Here is a 14,997-nt window from a genome sequence, read left to right on the forward strand (position 1 = left end):
TTGATGTATTTTAGAATGTTATGTCTCTGATGTGATGACTGAAGGCTATCTAGACCCGATCAGCACATATTCGATCATCACATATGGACCAAAGTGGATACTTCTTGGCAGTAGCAGTTACATGACAATCAGTTAGTGGACATAATATCAACATGCGTAGATCGGGAAGCTTACGTAAAATTTACATTTCATTCAAGCACTTGAAAATTCCCATAAAAATTCAAACTTAAAATTCAAGTACGGCTTCACTAACAACTCATAATTATAACGAGACTGTTATAATTATTTCTGAAGCACGAAAAAGAATCTTACAAGACTCTTAAGAATATCATGAGAGCTGCTCTTAAAAATTAGTTCATGAGTTAACGAGAACAACTTTATTATCGTAAAACTCGAAATGTTGCAAGAGTTTCTGACATTTTACTTAAAGTTTTGAATCTTTTATTTCTTCTGGGGGAACTTTTGATTATAATATACAACGAAGGGTACCTTAAAGAATTAATAGAGCAATATAAGTTGTATACAAACAGTTTGAATGAATCAAAATAAAAGATAGATTGTGATGAAATGAAAGAAATCAGAACTGAATGAGAAACATATCAAAAAAAGCAGTAAAATCAAAAGGAAAAGGACTTGATAAAGTTTCAAATTCTATTGCGTCAGAAAAAGAACCTTTACATAAAGTTTAAAATGTCCAAACAAAAATATTGTATAATTTTACCTTTAAATGTGAATAGAGATGTAAAAGTTCCTTTTTTCATCCACTTCATCCTACATGTATACACTTTTTTTGTATCTTTAACAATTTCCAGTTTTCAAGCATGTTGAAAAGTTTTCTTTGTACCCGAAAAAATATATGTATTTTACAGGTTGAAATTGAGAAGGAACGATACAGGAAAATTGCAGAAAAAAAGAAAAATTTCCTTTTCAATTTTCATTTTTTGCTGTGTGTGAGAAAAAAAAAAACAATTTTAGCGCATTTTTGTGTGGCATTGGAGCTTGTGTGTTTGTTTTGGAATTGTTGACTGGATTGTCAACAGGATATTGCATTTTCTTTCACTACCGATTGCTTGATTTGTATGAATTATTGTCCTCGTATAGCCAATCTTAGTTGATTAGAAGCCTTCTTTTCTAACGAGTCAGCAAATTTATTGAACAAAGACTTTTAGTTGTTTAATTTTAGAAAATAGGTAAGGAATATGTAATGAAACTTACCATTTGTGTAGCTTGCTGACTAATCTTCTGTACATCCTTTGATTAACCGACTAATATTTTTAATTAATTAATTTATAGGTTGTAGATATTCAGGTATTTATTATGTATCTTTTAAGTATTTGCTTCTTAGAATTTATAGATTTTTGCAAACTTTTTTGTAATTTTTTGATTATTTTTTATCTTTTGAATTCAAATTTTTTGAATTTTTTTAAATTTTATTATGAATAACCATTAACAGTGCCTACTTGATGAATCTAAATGTTTTTACTTTATAATTTAATGAATTTTTTAAACTTTCTAAACCCCTAGAGTCTTAACTAGACTCTTATTCCTGATCCCTATGGTCTACTCTATAGACAAAATATCAATCCAACCACAAACACAACACACAAAGTAAAAACTATAGCAAAAATGCGCTTTAAATTACCTATACTCTGTAAATTCTTTACTCTTACTACTTTTATTCTATTTTTGGAGCACGAATGTTGTAAAAAAATCCTCCTCCGTTATTTGATTTCCACCTCTCAACCTCCCAACATATTTTACCCCAATCCGTACCTTATTACCTTTGTTAAATGAAAAAAAAAAGAGAATCGTGAAAAATAAAGAAAGTTCAGTAGGGAATGTGAATTGAATATTTTGTGGGAATTTTAATTGAAAAAAGCATTAGCGAAAAACAACAGAAAAATTAACAAAAACGAAATCAAGTTCCACTCTAATTAATTTCAATGGTCTATCTACATATATCCAGGTTCTGACAAAAGACAGCGTCACAGTAAGCGTCGATGCTGTTGTGTATTACCGTGTAAACAATGCTACAATATCCATTGCCAATGTCGAAAATGCCCATCATTCGACACGATTGTTGGCACAGACCACCCTTCGTAACACGATGGGCACACGGCATTTGCACGAGATCTTGAGCGAACGAATGACAATCTCTGGAAGTATGCAGGTGAGTGGACCATTGCAAATTAATTATGGTGATACGTCACCATGAAAGTTGAGTTTTTGTTTATGCTAAATGTCAAAAAATGACCACAATGTGATTGCATTTGGATTGTCTCCTATATGCTCATGATAGATGGGTTGAGTGTGATACCTTAATTATTTATTCATATCCAATTTTTTTTTCGAATCTGTGTCACAGTCCTCACCTCCATGGACATCCAGTAATGTCTATAGGCAATGAGCTGTTATCGTACATGTATATTCTGCAAAACTGTACTATGGACATTAATTAAAGTGAGGCATTCCAATTTGCATCCGCTAGCATGCTTTTTACTCTTATATCACCCTCGCTTCTGTGAATTATTTAAATTTTTATTATTTGTACTTTTCAATTCCGTCGGCGATGAATCTGAATGGAATAAAAATTGGATCAATAGGCTTGGTAGATTCGATTCTCGGGGTTAATCTACATTCGTATATGTAGCATCTCTTAGTCTAACACTTTTAATTTTTTTATTACTATTATTTTACACAATTCACTATATTCACATACTAATAAACTCATTTTAAACATTTCAGAAGATTTGATATAATATTTCAGAAATTTTACAAATGGACTAGTTCACGTATGGGTCTGTACAGTCCTAATTGGAATAGTTTTGACACTATTAAATTTAGTCTTCACGCGCATATCATTGATATGTCAGAACTAGCTTGATATAATTGGATTATAATTTAATTCTAATGTGTCTAACCTTAGAAATATCTCCAAATGTGCTTTCATGATTAACATAATCAATTCATGAATTCAGACATCGTAACCTCACAGGCATTATAACCTCACTTATAGGCATCATAACCGCACTATGCTACTTCCATAATAAATCAAAAATTTCAATTATTCAACATGAAATATCAGATTCCAAGCCTAGAAAATACATCATAATTGAAATTCATGCATTTTTCCAAAAACCGCTTCCAAAAATATCTCTTATATGAGAATATATGCACAAAAAAATTAAAATCGCCACGGGAAACTTTTTATTTATGATCATATTTTTGTGATGTAATTTTTAATGAAAATTTATTTATTTCTCTTCATTTCTCCTTTCTACCTATCCCCGTCTGTCTGATGATGAATATATGAAATATATATAAAAAATAAATCAAACAAAAACACACAAAACACACATAAAAATTATATTAAAAATGTACAAAAATATTAAATACATTTGATTTTTATGTAACTGGAAATGGAAATGGATTATCCTTGATGTATGAAATGCAATAAAAATGTGTGAATTTAGCTTTCATTGGATGAAGCAACGGATGCATGGGGTATTAAAGGTAATCCTCATATATAATTTTTTTGATATAAATTCCTTCCCTATTCCTATATATACAATATATTATATGAATTGCAATACACTGTTGCTGATTGATTTTTCTCTCTTTTTCTATATCCATTTTTATCGTCGTCGTAAAAAAATTATTTGATGCTTTTATTCTCAATCTTCTATCCATCCATTAAAGTTGAACGTGTTGAAATGTAAGTATGCCAAAATGTCTACATTGTGACTGTTTTTCTTATTTTATGATTTTCCTTATTTATATGATTTTCTTCTGACATTTGTCTGTTATTATGGCAGTCCGCTAGATATTTACGAAGCTTTTTCATGAGTTTCTCTATTTTCACCTAATAACACAAATTCAAGGTTCACATTATGGTTTTCCTGAAAAATTGTGTAGTCCAATCAGGCAGTGCTACATAAACTCAAAGACAAGTTGATCGACAAGTTGCTGTCGACTGCTCACAAATTTATGAAAGGTTGCCTTTTTCTTCATTTATTACTTTCTATGCCTGATGGACAATGACTCTATATTTCCCACACAACAAAACATTCTTATCATTACAACCAAAACAACGATGATAGTGACAATAAATAGTAATAATGTTCATCTTGTAGGCATAAACAAAAAAATATTATGATGAAATAAATTGTGCGATATTATTATTTATGGTAATTTATTAATGTCGCAACTAATTTACCGAGAAAGGAATGTGTAAGAAAAGAATGGAGCAAGAAATATTTTTTTTGTTCCGTTCAGCGATAAAAAGTTGTGATGTCATCGTCATCTTGTGTAGGGAAATAATAGGGAAAATTTCTTTAAGGAAGTCTTTATTAAAATTTTGCTCTAGTAATTGAGCCCGAGTGGCACATTGTGAACAATATCAAAACAGACATAAGTATTTTCACACGAATCTAGCTACAGATTCAGAAATTCAGTGAAAGACTAGCACAAAGTCACTATTTCAACTTTTTGGTGATGTGTTCCACCCGAGTATATTGTGTATCTCGGAGGATACCTTTAAATAACTTGAATATAATGTAAAGTTTTATTCTGTCAATACATTTGAGTTTGAATTTATATTCATGAATTCTTTCCTCAATCATTGTTTAACTTTTGAATTTCAAATCATCTTTAGGAATAGAATTTGAAGCTATTGAGAGAAATCATTAAGCATTTGTCTTGAACGAAAACTTTTTGCTTATTTTATGATATCAAAATTGAAATGAGAAAATCCTCAAAATGCTTTTAATGTCTATATAGAAATAGACTTCTGTGTATTTGCTGTCAGATTATAAAAGAAATGGAAATATTCAAACTCATTTTACTAAGTGGTAACTTCTACATAAAGCACGAATATCTTGTAGATAAATTGAATGGGTTGAACTTCCAATGGGCGTTTTGAGCTCTTGCAGAAAGTTTTGGGAGATTCTAATGCAAACATTTTGACATCAAAGTAAAAAAGCTTCAAGCATTTTCATTTCCCAAACAAAAATATTGGTGCTAAACAATTTAAAGCTTTTCTAAAATTTCTGTTTCAATTTCTTTCCACTTCTGCTGATGAAGCAGAATCGGACATTTTAGTTAGAAAGATCAATATCAGTGCTAGCGGCTAAAAAAGTCAGCAAATTTTTTATTTGTTGTATTATCAAACATTGGCAACAGCGTTTTTCAATCCTATAGTTTACTGCTTAATACATTAAAGATTTACTGTGGCATGAAATTCGACAATGCTGGACACAATTTGGCATTGATTTGTTTTCCGCGTTTTATTGCTAGGATTAAAAGTATGTAGGATTTTGATTGAATTTGCTCTAGATTTATTATATTTTGTTTGACTCTCTCAGAATCACCGCAAGGGTTAGTCATGCTTGAATTGTCACAAAATATTTATTTCCAAAACCTTTCATGCAAATTATTGAAAACTCTCTAATAACTTTTAAAGCTTTAACCACTTTTACCCCCCATTACATTTTAAACCACATTATCTTTATAACCATTACGATGAACCTTTTTAGTTACTCTAAAAATGTCTCTTAATGGCTTCAAATTGAACAAGAAGAAGTGCCTACTAAAATATTCTCAATGAATGAAAAACAAGAAGAAATTTTTCATTTAAAAAATATTGAATAAGGAGCAAAAAAATTCACATTCGCTGAAAAAGCACAAAATTCTCAGGACATGAGAAAAAAGCAATAAAAGTTTTCGTTTAGACGTGAAACAGCAAGGAAAGAAAATTGTAATGAGAAATGAAAATGAAGAGAAATTCCAATTCCAGTGGACCTTTGAACTTTTTTCTTTCTTCCTTCACTTCTACTAAGTACTGATATCAGCAAAAGAACAATTTACGAGAAAAAAGAATCTGGTTGAAATTCGAAGTGACTTTTTGTGGTAGAATGATTGGCTGACAGATAAGATGTCTGTCTGTTTACTCGATTGGCTAGTTGTTTCGCTGACAATGAGAATAACAAGTATACTAAGTGACACCCTGATGTATTTGTGATGCTGCTTGGCTTTGTCGTATGTTGTAAGTTCTAATAAAGAAGACAACAATAAAGGATTCATGTCCAGAATAATATTGTCTTTACAAATGATTAGAGCTTCTCAATTGTCAATGATTCTAGTCAAGACAGCTTCAATAGCTCAAAACAAAAAATGCGCCTCAATAAGTTGTCCATTTCCTCTTGTCTTTCATCACTTCCTGCAATGACAAATGTTCTTTCTTCGTCTTACTTATTATTTTATTGTTATTGTTTTTTATGAAAGCAAAATTTCATTTTAAAGTTTTGTAATCTTTTGATTGTTCTTCTTCTTTTTCTCTTTCTCATGCCTTTATATCAAACAATATTTTTATGATGGTAATTTCACATTTTGATGTACACAAAATACAGTAAGGATGTTCGTTTGCCAGTACAATTGCAAAGAGCTATGGCTGCAGAGGTTTGTACAGCATCATCATCATCATCATTTAATGAGATTACATCTGTCTTAAAATGCAAACATTTTTTTCCTTCCTTTCTTTTTCTTTTGTTGTTTGATGTATCTAGGCCGAAGCATCAAGAGAAGCTCGTGCAAAGGTAATTGCTGCTGAGGGTGAACAAAAAGCTTCACGCGCCCTCCGGGAAGCTTCGGAAATTATTGGCGATTCACCTGCTGCTTTACAACTTAGATATCTTCAGGTATGCTTTTGTTATACAAGTAATTTGTGTTTTGTTGAATTTTGGATGAAGATTTATCTGTAAATGACACGAGATGTTGGTTGATACCATTGGATGAGATATAACATTATATACTGCGGTTTGTAGATTCATGTTGTATTATCAGATAAATTAACTAATTTAATCTAAATGAAGTGCAATTTTGATTTATGAAACTGATCAATGATTAAGAATTAAATACGAATGTTCAGTTTAGAAGTTCACATATGTACAAGAGAATGCTTAAGCAAAAAGCTAATTTGTAAGCATTACGAATGATTCAAAAACATTGTAAGATTACATCCTTTTACATAAATCTTTGTCACACACATTTGTTAATACAAAAGAAGCCCTAAATAAAGCTTAATGCATTTAAGAACTTCAGCTTCTGAACATTAATTTAATGTAATCAGAGACGTATGTCTTTCCATGAATAAATGATTCTGATAATAACAATATGTAGCATCACATCTCACATGAAATAAAGTGATATGATTAAGTTGAACTTTTGAGTGCATTAAATAAGAAACTTTTTAGTTTTGTTCTCTTAAAGTTTTTGTCTTGCTTTCATTTCCCATTAAAGCCACTAAAACCGAACATGTCATAATGATAGTAAAAAAGTTTCGATTACATTATTGAGTTGTAATGTTTGTTGTGGGAAAATTATTATCCCAATTGTATTAGCCATCAATCCCCATGGTACATTCCATCCATCTCACTTAATGATAAAAATTTCTGTACAAATTCAATTCGACTAGCCTCAACATCAATTTATCTAATCCATTTGACCATTTCTCATCCTACTTTATTTTTTTTCTATCTATAGACATTGAATACAATTTCTTCAGAAAAGAATTCTACGATCGTTTTCCCTCTTCCTATTGATTTGCTCACTTTTTTTATGAAAAAAACCGAGGCTCAATAAATCAGCAGCAAGTAAAAAAGCAACAAGAAAATCAACAACATCAACAGCAATCACAGCCAACGACTTCAGAACAAAAACCTTTTACGATGTCAACGAGATTTTAAAAATAGAAATTAAATCAAATCAAATAATGTTCAGGATAATCGTCACATCACATCAGATGATATACTCATTCACACGTAAAATAGAAGAAAATTTTTTTTGTTGTTTCTTAAAAATAGAAAAGAGATTTATTAAGCTTATCGGTATATAAAAGAAAAAAATTAAAAGATGAAGATATGAGGCGAAAAGGACGTTTGAAAAATCTATAAATATATATAAAAAAAATTATGATGACGATAATGTACAATTCACTCCACATTGGAATCTCTATTGATAGTTAAATGAAAAAATTGATACTTGTAAGGTTCAAAAAAAAACTAAAAAAAAATTTATTAGTGTATTCACGAATTATAAGTATTAAAATAATGCGAAAGTCTTTACACATTACACAGTTGAGAACATATGGGGTTGGAAATATCTTAGGTATTAGATAGGAGGATGTATTGATAAAATATTATCACTCGATCGGAACACATTGGAATGTTGCCAATAAGGCAGTTCACTTAGAACCAAGTGGTAGCCACTTGTCAATTTCAATGTGTACCGGTCAGGTCAAGAACTCTAATTTATAGGAAATTCAATATTTTTCACCAATGAAACTGCAATTTTTGAACATTTTCAAATCAACAAGCCCGAAAAGCACAATTTTAAGGTCCTGTGGCAATATCACCCACTATGTCCTAATATTGAATATGCTTGGTGTCAATAGTTCCACTTTTCTATGCGATAGTTTCACACCAAGAAGTGCCTTTCGGGAGTTATGGAGCCGTTTCTGAAATGAACTCTTGCCATGATTAATTTTGATATCCATCGTGAGATTTTCGTAGTCAGTTTCCTATAGTTCCAAAGCGAATATCCAAAAAATGCGATGACCACCAACCCATTTCCAACCCCCCAATACACTAAGAAACTTTATAGAAAATTATATGTGATAGATGAACAAGAAAATGTTTTTATTTTTTGAGTTGAGCACTTTCTCTGAGTTTGTTACTAAATATTTTGTGTGGAGTTGAAATAAAACATCGAGAGATTTTGTGAGTGAAACTTAATATTACGTTGTGTTCTAAGCTCTAATGATAAAGTTTTGTTTTAAACAAAAAAAAAATAGTTTTGTGTATTTTGAACGTATATTCTGCACACACGTCATGAGAGATGTCAGCAAGAAGCTTATTTGTTTCAAAAGTTTACTTTTTAAGTTTGTCTTATTAGTATATTGAATTAGTTTTATTGATTATGGATAATGGATTAAAAGGAAAAAATGATGACAACGGCAAAGATTTCGATTAAAATGTTAATTTATATCTAGGATATGTCTCAAATTTGTCTTAGGATAGGGGTATTAAAACTAGATAATCAAAAAAAAGAAAGATTTTCAAAAGCTAACAAAAAAAACGAAGAAATTTTGTACTCGATTTTATCCACGATAAAAGTAAAATAAACAGAAAAGTATAATAAAATCATGAGACTAGCCATGCATAAAATTTTGTCATATATATCCTTAAAACCCATATTTCCTTAGATCCAAATCTGAAATCTTGATACAAAATCTTCAACATAAAAGGACCTTTTCAAAGACGAAAGTAAATCTACTCATCAAAATAAATTTCTTTTCTAATTTTCATCTTGATTGCTCAACAACATTAAAATACGAAGGCTTTTATCCGAATAAAAACATCTCATCATTACAATAGAAAAGGACAATGTCTTTCATCTCAAGACTAAAATACATTCTTTTTATCACAAGAGAGAAAAAAATGAACACAAAACTCACGTCTATCTTAAGTATATTTGATGGTGAAATGAAATAAAAAAACCACACATTAAGACATTTCAAATAGAACGTCATAGTATCTTTTTTCATCGTTTTTACATTTTCTATGGTTTATGTAGTTCACCTATCCAGTGTTATCTTGCCACTTGTTCTTCTTACCATGAAAATCGATCTATATATAGGATATGTTGCCAGTGTTTGTTGAACTTATTGATGCGGGACATTTATAAGCTGTTCAGAATTCATAATTTTGTAAGGAACTCACAAATAGTTCCTAAATGAGGCAGGAATGTTGAATTTAATGACACTATCGATGTGCTTGGTTAATACTAAAGAATTATCAGAAGAGTCAACTCTAAACAGTACAGTCATGAATAGAGCAAAGTGTAAGGCATAGTGTGTAGCAAAAAATAACTATTGGAGCATCTTTCATCCAAATAGTTCGACAGACACTGATGACAAAAATGAAATGAAGGCATTGACATAAAAGTTTCATTCATTCAACAATTTATTTTTTTCTTCGTTCGTCCATTTGACTATTTTTATGTTCATCTTAATTCCTTTTTTTCTTATTATTATTTATGGAGATCATTTAAGATATATAAAAAATGTGAATATATCATGAGATTAATGGATCTGAAAAGGAATTTTTCGGGGACTATTTGTAAATTATAAAACGATGACATTTGCCAAAAGGAATTTACACATACACAACTTACGTCTTTAAATAAATGAAAATTTACATATTTTAAAAAGAAAATCACTGAATGAATAATGAAATTATATAAAATTTAAAAAATGAGAAAATTGCGAAGCAAATCAATAAATTTTCATATTTATTCGTATCGTAATTTGTGAACATTTCCCTGTACTAAAAAATGATGAATATAAAAAAAAAATAAAAAAATAAATTTTCCCTCAAATCTCTGTATTGAATGGAATAAATATATCTATACATAAGAGAAAAAAAATTCTTGATGAATCATAAAATTAATGGATTAAGATTTGAAGGAGGATGGCTGGTTGGATGGATGTATAAAATACATTTGAGATAGAATTCATAATTTTTCGCTGATTCGATCCATCCGCCGATATCTCTTTTTATTTGCTCTCTCTTTCTCTCTCTTTGAATATAATTCTCTTTGCTATAGCATTTTCCACAAATTTACACAAAATTTTCATTATATCGCGACACAAGGGACGATTTATTCTTTGATTATAGTGATTAAACTTTGAATATAACGATTGATTGGAAGTCTAGGTGCCAATTTTAAGAGAATTAGGTGTCAATTTAGTTCATTGAATAAAACATCCAGAAATTGTATTCCTAATCGAAAACAAGAACTTTCGTGGCTGTCAAACAGACGCTCTTACATAAACTATTGAAACTAAAATAATTTCCCATCCTCGATTAACCATCCAGTTTACATAATCACTGAGAACATTCTCCCCTTGTGCAGCGCTATATTATCTAAATAAAGTGAATGAATTTTTCCTTTTTTATACCATAATAATGCAAACCGATCTCTTGTTCATTGAATAGGGCGATAAGTGAATGCTTAAGAAGAAAAAAAATCTTCTCCTTTTCATGCCTTTATATCTATTTTAATTTGATTGAATGAAAACTTTTAACTTGCATTATCCGAGCGACATCAAAAAAGAAGGCTTCACTATGGAGCTTTAAAGGCACTGCTTGGCCTCTTTAATTAAAACCAAATGGAAGCTACTTCGTATGTTGTCCAATTAGTGTTGATAAAAGAGATTTAGCGGAGCCTTAAAAGCTCTGTACCGGAGTCTTCTTCATTTGTGTCGGTCGGGTTATGAGATTATTATTCCTTTTATGATTATTATTATTATTATTATTGCATGATGATATTAAAAAAATTAAGAATTAATGATGAAGAAAGAAAAATTGTTGTTGAAAGTCACACATATACACACACACATACACACATACTCACACAAATATACACTATAAAAAATGGATCAATTTATATTATGTTAAAAAAAATTATCTAATGAGATGAAAAATTATAAGAAAATGATGATATTAAGATATTATAAGAAAAAAAAGTTTAAGAAAAAGATTTATTGCATTTGTCATGTAAGAAGCTATGAAAAGATATGAAAAGAATTTTTAAGAAAAAAATAATATATAAAATCGTTCATTATAATTGTGCAAGAATTTTTAAATTTTTCAAATTTCTCATAATTGTTTCCTTGTCCCCCTCTTTACTTACATATGTACTTCAATTTATTAAATTAAATTAAATTAATTAAACACAAAACAAATGTGTCATTTTGCCTCTTCTTGCAACACAAAAGTCTAAACAGAATGAGAAATAAAAAATTTTTGTGAAAAATCAAATTTTCTCCATTTTTTAATCCACTTTACTTTTATTTACAGCATAAAAAATATTTTTCCTAACTTAAAGCTGCTCTGATGCTTGTTTGAATACAACAGCTCCATTGCCACATATTCATAATACACTCTTCATTTTATTATTGAAGAAAATAAGGATTTCCTCCAGATTTTTCTAATTCAATTTGTTGCAATATTGTTTGTGTAAGCTCTAAAGATTGCTCACTGTATTTTTGGATAGGAGCCCGAGACAAACATGAGTTTGGCTACATTATTGATTCATGCCGTAGTATTATCGAATGATAATTTAATAAGATTAAGAGCGAAAGTAAGGATTTTGGAATTGAATGTCTAGACACGGCATACGGCATATGGAATTTCTACACTATTGTAGCACGACAGTCAGTTTAGTCAACACAGGTCTAGACTAAAATAATTGAAACTTACTCACAGCAGACATTCCTACTTAGACTACTCGGGCTAAATACTTTCGCAAACATATTTATTCTCCATTGGCTTAATATAAGAGGATATATTTTCTGACCAGATGCGATTTTATGCCTATGTAGAACAAACTTTTAAATTGTTCAACTTTATTCCGTTATTTTTAATAATATCAGAAATTTAAGATGCTTAAAATACTTCTAAAAGTCGTTCAATTTCCGAATAGTCATGAATAAATTTTGTTAAATATGTTGAACACAATAATGAGCATATCTGTGTTATCAAATCAAGGTTCAGTCAACGAAATGTAGTAAGTGACGAGGTTTCAAAATTAAAATGTATTCAAATGTTGTGTGTCGAGGACGTTGTTCGGTCTATTGATGCAGAATAGACAATTATATTCGGCATTTTAAAAATCAATTTTTAAGGTATTTTACGTAAAAGTATTCTCGAAAATGTCGCATATTCATTGTTAATTGATTCATGCGGTCTCTATGAAATGGTATTTAGTGAAGTATTGATGGAAATATTCGACTATGGACATGAATATTCAAAAGGCATTGATTTATGTGCTGAAAGGAAAATTGGGAACTTTTGTCATATTTTGTATTTTTTAAAGTTTCATACTGTGTCCTTGTTTATTTTATTTTCAAAATGAAAAATTCTGGCATCAACATGTGAAAATGTAGTAAATTTTGCAGATGTTCAGTCAATATTAAAGCTATCTCTCAATTATATCTACTAACTCAATTACATCCGAAACAATTCAATCAAGCTAATAACTTTGCTACTCATCTTACATCACAGGAGTTTCCACTTCCACATTATTTTTGTAAAATGAGATAGAAATGGAAATAAGAGAAAAACTTTCCTTAAGGACATCCACCTTAATTCAATTAGAACAAATCTCAGTGAAAATAAAATTGACGACATTACAGTTGATTAACCTTATCGAACTTCAAACTTTTCTGATTGAAAAATCAACTCAAAAACTCTATCAATCTTCAAAGTTTTCTGTAGATGAAAGCTATGACAAGTAAGGATATTGAACAGATAACCATTTGTTGAAGAACTGTAAAATTAAGTGTCTAATTTGTTCGATTAATTAAACGAGAATTTCCATCTATCTCAAAAGTTTTTATGTAAAAATCATTCAAACCTTAATGACTACTTGACGTAAACTCTTCAATGTCTTCACATAAATTTTTATTACGTCAATTTTAATTAAATATAGAAAATGTTATAACTGAACTTCAACAGTTGCTCATGAAATGTTTATTTTTATTTTGAAGTCTGTTGATCAAGAACCAATGTCCAAAGAAGTCAATATATTAACCCGACATGCACTAAGATAACAAAAGTTTGCTTGTTTCTGTCAATCAGACAATTCTGTTCAACATGTTGTGATTTAGGAAAGTTTCATCCTTCTGAGCGTGATATTAATGCTTGTTTCTTTGTTAAAATTGTATTTGCGGAACTTCCAAGATGAAGAAGGTCGGATTTGACTTGAATGAAGTTAGAGTTACATTATTAAAGAATATTTTAAAGGACTTTAAAGACCAAGCATGTCTTCAAAATCAAGCGAACAGCAAGAAAATAATGGTTTAAAAAGCAGCGACATTTTCTTCCCATAATCCACTCAAATCTATTAAATTCATTGTAGTCATTCTTTTTCGCAATCAGAAAGCTATCTTGTAGTATTTCATAAAATATTCAAATACTTACAGCGAATAACAATGTCTTAATTATAATTTTAGACCAAATTTGATCTACAGTCAATGGGAAAAATTTCAGCGACGGAGTTTACATCACAATAAATAGAAAACTTATTATGTAGCAAATATACGTGACATAAAGATTGTCTTGAATGAATTAACTTGAACTTTTTTGGCATGTAATTTGAAGCTTATATCCATTTTTAATCAGACAATAAGGCTTCTGTCTGATTTACATCCAGCTGAAGAGGGTTGATTAATTTTTTAAATTTGAATATATAGGCACAATTTTCAATATTCTGCAGCTGAAGCTAGATCTTCTATTAAATATTAAAAACAAGTCGATGCAGTAGATTTTATCTTATTGATTGCGAAGCATTTCGAGCATCACAAAAACCCCTTAAAATTGCTAACATCAAGTCAGATAAGAGCTGATTTAGCATTTTTCGCTGATTAATCTTCAACAATGGAAAATCTTTTTTCTATTTCTCGAATCATTTCCATTAATTCAATAGAAAAATTCAAAAAAGCTACTAAAATAACTCCGTTTGATTTAGAGATCCCCAAGAAGAATCACAATGAGATTTATGTTAGGCCTTTTATACCTTTTCAATACAGAATTGTTATTGTTGGAGCATCTTCATTGTGAAAGGATTTTATTGAATTTTTAAAAATAGAATATTTCACACGACTGAAAGGAATCACCAACATGCATGATCTAGTAACAATGTCTGTAGTAATCCGGAACAGAAGCGCATTTCCTGCTTGAAGAAACACTGTATATTGATCATAATTTCACCATGAAAGCAGACAAAACAGCTACAATAGCTCCTTTCGAATCAAAATTTGGAAAATGCTTCAAAAATGCGATGAAAAATCACAAAATTCTTTGGTTTAACATTTCATTTATGTCGATAAAATCCTGATGTATATGAAAAATTAAAGCTTTCCAATAATACTTGCAT

The 14,997-nt window shown here is 29.8% G+C and overlaps 1 protein-coding gene across 1 annotated transcript in view; it reads left to right on the forward strand.

Moving 5' to 3' along the window:
• Window positions 1-11,879, forward strand: part of LOC139094368 (band 7 protein AGAP004871-like) — a 55,040-nt gene extending 43,161 nt beyond the window's left edge. The window contains 7 exon segments of the mRNA XM_070645402.1: window positions 1,967-2,170; window positions 3,474-3,513; window positions 3,700-3,715; window positions 6,408-6,456; window positions 6,564-6,695; window positions 7,540-7,633; window positions 7,636-11,879. Coding sequence (XP_070501503.1) covers window positions 1,967-2,170; window positions 3,474-3,513; window positions 3,700-3,715; window positions 6,408-6,456; window positions 6,564-6,695; window positions 7,540-7,633; window positions 7,636-7,742 — 642 coding nt within the window. The 3' untranslated portion in view covers window positions 7,743-11,879.
• The last annotated feature ends 3,118 nt before the right edge of the window (window positions 11,880-14,997 follow it).

The sequence above is a fragment of the Chironomus tepperi genome, unplaced genomic scaffold, assembly GCF_022539635.2.
Source record: "Chironomus tepperi strain 1889 unplaced genomic scaffold, CSIRO-AGI_Ctep_v1 contig_354, whole genome shotgun sequence".
NCBI lineage: Eukaryota > Metazoa > Arthropoda > Insecta > Diptera > Chironomidae > Chironomus > Chironomus tepperi.